Source organism: Phalacrocorax aristotelis, chromosome 3, assembly GCF_949628215.1.
Source record: "Phalacrocorax aristotelis chromosome 3, bGulAri2.1, whole genome shotgun sequence".
Classification (NCBI taxonomy): Eukaryota; Metazoa; Chordata; class Aves; order Suliformes; family Phalacrocoracidae; genus Phalacrocorax; species Phalacrocorax aristotelis.
This window is the reverse complement of record NC_134278.1, coordinates 1,394,671-1,403,002: the sequence shown is the minus strand read 5'-3', so window position 1 is coordinate 1,403,002 and position 8,332 is coordinate 1,394,671. Positions and strand designations below refer to the sequence as shown.

Below are 8,332 nucleotides of genomic sequence, written 5' to 3'. Positions count from 1 at the left end.
GCCATCAATGGGCCCTTTCATGGGTGTTGGCTGGGGCCGGCGACCTGAAAGCCGGTCCTGAGCTGCGCCGCCATCAGCAACGCCCGCGGCCGCAGCCCTGCAGCTGCAAACTGTTGTGCTTGGCTGCGGCGCCCGCCCGGCGCCTCCGGCGTCCTGCGGCGTTTATCGATGGCCGATGTCACCTGTGCATCGCTGCCTGCAGGCTGCGTGTCCCCAGGCACCCTTGCGCATGGCTGCCCGGGCGTTGTGTGTCCCCCAGCACCAGGTGTATCGCTGCCGTGGGGCCTCGTGGCCCCAAGCACCCCGCGTATCACCACCTGTGGGCTGCGTGTCCCCAGGCACCCTGCGCATCGCTGCCTGGGGGCCACGTGTCCCAGAGCACCCTGCGCATGGCCGCCCATGCGTTGTGTGTCCCCAGCACCGTGTGTGATCGCTGCCATGGGGCCACGTATCCCCGGCACCCTGAGAATCGCTGCTTGGGGGCCATGTGTCCCCGGGGGCACCCTGTGCATCACTGTCTGTGCGCTGCGTGTCCCTGGGCACCCTGTGCATGGCTGCCATGGGGCCACACGTCCCAAAGCATGGCTGTCCCCTGGGGCCATGTGTCCCCAGCACCCTGAGCACAGCTGCCATGGGGCTGTGTGTCCCTGGGCACCCTGTGCATGGCTGCCATGGGGCCACACGTCCCAAAGCACGGCTGTCCCCTGGGGCCATGTGTCCCCAGCACCCTGAGCACAGCTGCCATGGGGCTGTGTGTCCCTGGGCACCCTGTGCACGGCTGCCATGGGGCTGTGTGTCCCTGGGCACCCTGTGCCTTGCTGCCATGGGGCTGTGTGTCCCCAGCACCCTGTGCACAGCTGCCATGGGACCAGGAGGTGCTGTGTCCACGCCATCCTTCCACAAGACTGTTTAGGACAACCCTTCTGGAAGGACAGGGATGGGGAGAGGCCGTGCAGCCCAGCCGTCCCGCTCCCCTCCGTGCCCACCCCACCGGCCAGCAGCAGCCAAGAATAACCCCCTTGAAGGCGAGCGTTCCCGGCTGCCGTCAGCAATTCCCACCCAGCCCTTCCCCGCCTCCGCTCCTCATTTATTTATTAATCCTTTTGCTCCCAGCTCTGAAATCCTATCGCCCACCCTCGCCACCGCCCGGAAAGCACAGCTTTGCCCCGTACCAGGCAGGGAAAACCCATTCCTTTGCACATTTTTCGCGGGCCCGGGGGAGGACGCGGCCGCCCATCCACAAACACCAGCACAGCCGCTGCCCAATGTTATGCTGCGGCCAATCCCCGCCAGATGTGCTCCGGCTTTGCGCGGACGCAGGAGTTTGGGAAGGGCTGAGGAGGTCAGGGTGGGGGTTACAGCATGGTCAGGACCTGCCTAGTTGGGGGAAACTGAGGCACGGAGCGGTGCTGGGCATGGCCGAGGCTCCGGCTCCGGTGATAATCGCACACTGTGGTGTGGCACTCACAGCCCCAAGGGCCCACCAGCTTGGGTTGGGGTACGACCCCCCCAGTCAGCAACCCCTCGGGGCAGGGGGGCTCAGGGCTTTATCCTGATCCCCAGAGCCCCAGCGATCCCAGCCACTGCCTGGGGGCCTGTCTCCCCGCACCCCATCCATGTAATGAGTTGTCAGGTCTCTGCTCCCCCACCACCCCCTGCTCAGAGCCCCCCACCCCCCACTCTGTGCTGCCTCTCCAACCGCGGCAGCTACAAACCAGGACCGGGGCCACGTTGGCCCGTGTTAATAACCATCCCCGGGCTGTTTCTGCGATGAAAACAGGAAATTGCTTTGCCAACAGCAATAAAACCGCCGGGCCGGTGGGATCCTGTGCCCTGGGCAGGGCTGGGCATGGGGCTCCCCGAGCTGGGGCACCCGCCGGCGGAGGGGACGGGGCCGGTGGGGCCGGCCTGGCTGTTCTCCCCAGCACCATGATGCTCTTGGTACCAGCTGCACCCCCTCCCTGCCCACCCCCTGCTCTGGTGGGGTCCCCCCACAGCCAGGCCTCGGGGACCCTGGCTTTGGGTCGCAGAGGAGGTGACACCCATCCCTTTGACACTGGGGGTCCGTCTCACCGCAGGGCCCGGTTCGGGAAACTGAGGCACGGAGCGGAGCAGTGACGCACCTTCCCGGCTGTGGTGGGGGTCTGGGCTGCGACCCTCCCCCCTCCCCAGGGCGGGGGGGGGTAGGGGGGCTCTGGTTTGGGGAGAGCCAAGAGCCCCGTTTCTCACTGCCAAGGACGTGGGGAGCGCGGCTGTGGGAGGCAGGAGAGCGGGGTCCCCATCAGCAACGGCACACGTGCACGCTTGCACACGCGTGCACGCATCTGTGGGCACCCCCTGCGCGCGTGCCTATATGTGCGTGCACCTGCCCACGCGTGCACTGGCATCCTCAGGTACACGCGTGCATACACGTGCACACTTTCATGCCCACGCGTGCACTCGCCCATCACTTGCACCCCGTCCCAGCAGCCGTTTGGCTGTGGGTGCTCCCCCCACCCCGCTGCCCCCGACGCAGGAGCTGCCTCTCCCCATACAGCTTTATTGTGCCGGGAGTACATTGGGGACACAACTCGGGCTTGGGGGAGTCAGAGGTGGCCAGGGGTGAGGAAAGGGCACAAACCAGCTGCACCCTGTCCCGTGGGGACCCCCTGTCCCATGGGGACCCCCACCCCAGGGCCAGGAATGGCCGAGCCCAGACCCCAGAGCCGGCAGCACCCCTGAGAGCCAGGGACCAGCCCCAGCCCCTCGCGCTGGGGGTACTGGGATCCCTCCACCCCCCAAGTCCTGTGAGGCTCTGCCTCACGCCCCCGCCGGGGATGCTCTGGGGGTCCGGGGTGGGGGTTGGCGGTGGGGACCCCCCTGTTTCCACACCAGCTCATCTGCCCTGGTGCCCTGGCTGGCAGGGTCACTGTCCTGGGGGGCCGGGGGGGCCCGGCAGCCCTGGGGGGCCTTGCAAACCAGGGTCTCCCTTGGGCCCCGTTGGGCCAGCCTGGCCCACAGCCCCGGGGTTCCCGGGGAGTCCCGGTTTGCCCTGTGGGCCGGGGGGTCCCACTGGCCCCGGCACCCCAGATGGCCCTGGGGGGCCAGGGTCTCCCTTGGGGCCCCCCTGTCCCCGGGAGCCAGATTGCCCAAAGCTGCCCTTGGTGCCCTTGAGGCCAGGGAAGCCTTTCAAACCCAGGGGACCCCTTTCGCCCTGGGGACCTGGGGGTCCTGGGGGGCCGGGGAGTCCCGGGGGTCCCGGCGAGCCCAGGCTGCCCGCGTCGCCTTTCTCTCCTTCGCTTCCTGGGGGGCCCTTGACGCCCACGTCGCCCTTGAGGCCGCGGGGGCCTGGGAGGCCCGGCACACCTGGGGGGAGAGGAGGGGTGAATAAGAAGCATGGGGGGCAGCACCCCAAAGCACGGATAGGGGGAGGTACCCAGAGGTTTTGTGTTCTCCCAGCCCCATAGTCCTTGGTAACATCAGAATCAGCTGAGCCCGGCTCCCCCAGCCCTGTGGCCCTTGCTAAGACTGGGATCAGCTGAGCCCGGCTCCCCCAGCCCTGTGGCCCTTGCTAAGACTGGGATCAGCTGAGCCCGGCTCCCCCAGCCCTGTGGCCCTTGCTAAGACTGGGATCAGCTGAGCCCGGCTCCCCCAGCCCTGTGGCCCTTGCTAAGACTGGGATCAGCTGAGCCCGGCTCCCCCAGCCCTGTGGCCCTTGCTAAGACTGGGATCAGCTGAGCCCGGCTCCCCCAGCCCTGTGGCCCTTACTCCGGGCTCCAAGGGCAGTTGGCATTGCCTGGGGGCACAGTGCTGCGGGGGGGCCACCACAGGGGTTCTCCTAAAACCAGATCCAAGAAGTGGCCCAGGCTCACTCATTCGGGCAGCCCCGTAACGATGCAGATGCGGTTGCCGTGTGGCTCTGGGCTGGGTGGTCCGTGGTGGAGCGGGAAGCTGCCAGGGTGCTGTGGGGCCAGTGGTGGAGCTGGGAGAGCCCCGCTGCTCCCCTGGGTGGGTGGAGATGTCCCCAGGCCACTGCGAGAAGCTTCAGGCACCCTCATCCAGGGGCAGCCATGCCCTCTCCACCAGGACCAGCAAGAGGGGTCACTGGCACCAGTATGCAAGCTGGCCGTGCTGGAAGGACATGGGTCACCTCCCTGCTGTCCCTGTCCCCCCAGGCAGGGCCAGCTGTGCAAGTGAGTCTGCGTAGCTCCATCCCCAGGACTCTTGTCGTCCATGGGCAAGTGTCTGGGTGCCTTCATGCACATCGCAACACAGCCTTGGCCTCACCAATGGTGGTTTGGGTCCTCCATGGTGCAGGACGCTCCCAAGGAGCCCAGATCCCACCATGCTCAGCCACAGAAGAAACAGCCCCCTCCTCCCCATGCCAGATTACCTCCCCAAATCCATCCCAGGCCAGGCTTAGGCTGTGCCAGCCAGGATGCACCTCACCTCGTAAGATGGTGATGTTTTTCAGCATCTCCCCATGCCGGACATCCACCACCTTCATCTCCTCCATGATCATGGACAGGTTGCGGATGTCAAAGTCCAGCCGGGCACTGAGCAGGCTGTAACGCTCCCGCAGCAGGTCCGTGGTACCCTGGACCAGGCTGAGGGACTTGTTCAGGTAGTAGAGCTCCTCGGCGTGGGTGTGGAAGCCCAGGGTGCAGGAGAGCCGCACGTCATCCAGGTAGCGCAGCATGCTGTGGACGTGGCTGTCGGTAGCGTTGATGTTGGCAAAGATGGTGCTGATCTCAATCTCGTGGGAGGTCATGCGACCTTCCAGGGTCTCGAAGCGCTCGGCCGTGCGGTTCTGCGTATACCTGTTGTGGTAGCGCAAGTCGTTCATGTTCTCCTCGTGGTCATCCAGGAAAGAGGAGATGTTGTCCAGCTGCAGCTGCAGCCCCATCACCTGCAGCACCAGGTCGTGCATGCTCTCCGAGTTCTGGCCAACCTGCCGAGCCGCTGCGCTGACGCTGCCTTGGATGCTCTTCACCAGCTCGCTGGTCTTGGAGGAGGTGGCCCGCAGCCCGCCGAAGAGGCGGGTGTAGTTCTGCCACTCGCTGACGATCTTCTGCAGCGTCAGCGTCTCCTCGTCCGTCTTCCTCTGGATGACCTGGATCCAGTCGGAGGTTTGCCCCAAGGTGAAGTTCATCTGCTGCATGGCCGCTCGGACGTCGTAGCGCTCCTGGGCCAAGCCCTTGAGAGAGTTGTCTAGCTGGGAGGTGACGACCTGCCACCCCCCAACCTGGGCCAGGAACCGCCCCAAGCTTTCGTTGACCTGCCGGATGGAGAAGGAGCAGTTGTCCACCTCGCTGGTGATCTTGTTGCTGGTGGATGAGAGCTGGTCGTGGGTCTGGGAGGTCCGGTCCAGCAGGATTTCTTGAACCAAAAGCATCTTCTGGATCTCCTCCAGCTCGCCTTGAAGCTTGGTGATCTCCTGGCCCAGCTGTCCCGTCTCGTGGCACAGGGAGCAGTTCCCCGAGGTCTTCTCATCTGAATGAAGGGCAGAGAGGTCTCTTACCCCACCCCGGACCTCGCTGGGCCTGAGGCCCAGAGCAGAGGAAGGAGCACCATGGTCCATCCCTGGAGATGGGCACCACAGAGCCATGGCTGGGACAACCCTGATGCCACCAGCCTGCACCAGCTCCCACCCTCATCCTCCTCCTGCCACCTCTGTGCAGCAAGCTCCCCAAAGAGCCCAACACCACCAACCCCACCCTTGGCGTTGTACAGTTGTCCTTCCCCAAAATCTTGGGAGAGGAGTGGGGTTTTGGCTCTGAGGGACCCCCCAGGACCTGAGACATGGAGATGCTTCAGCCCCTGGCTGACAGCACCAAGCAGCTGAGGTCCACCCAGCTGGAGGGACACACGGTGCCGAAGCCTGGAGGAGACTTCCAGGTCAAGGTGCAAACCACTCACCCAGTCCCTGGAGGTCCTCCTGGATGGACACGATCTTCTTCTCGTAATAGGTCTGCGCTGAGCTGATGTCGTTGGAGATGGAGGCAACTTTCTTGAACACTGTGGAGGAAAGGTGGGGTGTCAGGGGAGGTGGGCAGGTGCCAGGATGTCATCGTCCTCCACACCTTTCCTCCCAGCTTGTTCCCCGGCGAGGAGGGTGGCCAGGGCTTGAAGAGCCGGGCTGGGTGGCTGGTGAGTGCTGGGTCCCCAGGGTGAGTGTCCCAAGGGGATTTCAGGTTCAGGGCTTGACTAAGGTCTACAAAGCATCTCCTGGGGTCCAGCCCACGTCAGCTGAAGCCTGGGAGACAGTTTCTTGCCCGTGGAGGTGCTGGGGTGGCAAACTCTGGACTCTGGGGTGGTTCCTGAGGTCCCCGTGGGGGTAAAGCCATCCCCTGGTGAGGTGGCATCACGCACAGGGTCCCACATGCATCCCAGGGGTGGGTCAGGGGGAGCTGGAAGCTCCTGTCCGTGCCCGGGTGCTGAAGGTGCTTTGGGGGAGCCCCGGTGTCCCCAAGGGTCTGCCCCGATGAGGGCAGGAGGGAAGGCAGGAGCTGGACCTCCCAACCCTGCCCGTGCTCACCCAAGGCAGCCAACACAGTCACGGCCACGATGAGGAGGATGGAGAAGATATAGAGGACTTTGACGGCCGTCTGGAGGGAGAGGTTCTTCTGGCACCGGCTGCAGCTGGTCCATGCCCTGCCTGAGTGCAGAGGGGAAAGGATCAGACCCTGCCGCACCCCCTGCCCACCCCGGGGGATGTCCTTACCGCTCTGTCGGCAGCTGAAGGTCGGCATCTCCTCTTCCTCTCCTCCCATCGGCTCGTCTTCTGAAAGCCAACATAGGAGGGACCTGAGCTGCCTGCACTCTCCTGCTCCCAGCCCCGAGGGTCCCGGTGGTCCCTGGAGATGCCTGCCGAGCGTCGCCGTGACCCAGTGTCCCCCCATATGGGAAACCACATGGGAGCCATCACCGCCACCCTCAGCTGGCCAAAGCCCAGCGGCACCAGCCCATGGGGACACGACCCTGCTCAGACACCATAAACTTGGGGAAAATGGGTTGCATTTGGCCAAAAAGTGGGAGATGGAGAAGCTGATGGCCCCCCTGAGGGGCTTTGTGGCTTCCCAGCCCCTTCTTGCAAAAACCGTGGGAGCAAAGAAAACCCATGTGCTGCCCCAGCCAGCACCCAGGCCAGACCCCCAGCCCGGTGGGGGGCAAGTTGGGGTGCTCCCCCACGGTGGGAAACACCTTGGGCTGGATCCCACCTGTGGCTTCGGCCCAGGGGATGCGCTCAGCACCGGTACCTGACCCCAAAGGTGCCTGGGGCAGGGGGATGGTGCCTCCCTCCCTGGCTCCCCAAAGCTCCCCGGGAGCTGTGCCGTGCCCGAGAGCCCCCCGCAGCCCCCTGCCAGCCCAGCCACCCCCTGCCCAGGGCCTCCCCAACCTCCTCGCTGGCAGAAAGAGGGTTTCCAGCCCGGGGTGCCGCAGGGGGGCTACAGGCACGGCCGGAGGGACCACAGCACTGGCACCCCCTGCTTTATACAGCTGGGGCCTCCCCCATGCAAAGGTGGGTGGGGGGCTCGGGCGGGGGGGACTCGCAGGGTTGGGGGCGGTGGTGATTCTCCCCTGTCCTCCCTGGCATGGCCCTTCACTTTTCAGCTGCCCCAAATTGTGCTTCTCTGCCGTGGGGAGTCCACAAGTGGTGGGCTTTGAGCAAGCGAGGGGAAGCACTGCTGCTGGGACGCCCCCGCCCGGCCCCTCTTGCCCCCACAGCGGTGTGGGTGCCCCTGGGCCATGGGGAGATGCTGCCCGTGGGGAGCAGGGGGCTGCATCCCCCGGTGCCGTCTGCCCCCCCAGCTCCACCACCCGCTCCGGGATGGCCACCCCGTCTTGTCCCCCGTGCCACCAGCCCAGCTCCTCTCCCCATGGCTCCAACCCCCCCCCCAGGGCTGCCCCCCACTCACCTTTCATAGCCCCCAAGCTGGGGGGCGGTGGGTGCAATCCCGCACCGACCCAGGCCTCACCGCCCCGGTTCCCGCATCCGCCCCGGCACGTCTCCTCCCGGCGAGCGTCAGCGAGCGGCCAGCATGGCTGGGGCTGCTCCCCCCCGCCGGCCCCCCGCTCCCAAAACTTCCTGGGGAGCCTTTAAAAACAACCACGGTGGTGGAGCATCCCCGCAGCCACCCGGTCACCCATGGCCTCTGCCCACGCAGGATGGGGACGGGTGACGGGTGACGGCAGAGCCCGGCCGGGCTGGACGCTGGCCACCGAAAGGCGAGGCGCTGGGATATGTGCTGGAGAAGAAAGGCTGGTCCCGCGCCCGCCCTCCTTCCCTCCAGCCCTAATGACTAACAAATGTCCGACCAACGCCGTGCCGTGCTGTGCCGGCCTCACTCAG

At 65.8% G+C, this 8,332-nt stretch overlaps 1 protein-coding gene across 1 annotated transcript; it reads right to left on the bottom strand.

Annotated features, from left to right (window-relative positions):
- Window positions 1-2,525: 2,525 nt before the first annotated feature.
- SCARA3 (scavenger receptor class A member 3) lies at window positions 2,526-8,250 on the bottom strand. Its single transcript, XM_075089809.1, has 6 exons — window positions 7,899-8,250; window positions 6,704-6,763; window positions 6,518-6,637; window positions 5,899-5,997; window positions 4,429-5,472; window positions 2,526-3,345 (listed from the first exon to the last, which is right to left on the bottom strand). The coding sequence occupies exons 1-6, from the start codon at window positions 7,903-7,905 to the stop codon at window positions 2,906-2,908; spliced, it is 1,770 nt and encodes a 589-aa protein (XP_074945910.1). The 5' UTR covers window positions 7,906-8,250; the 3' UTR covers window positions 2,526-2,905.
- Window positions 8,251-8,332: the final 82 nt, after the last annotated feature.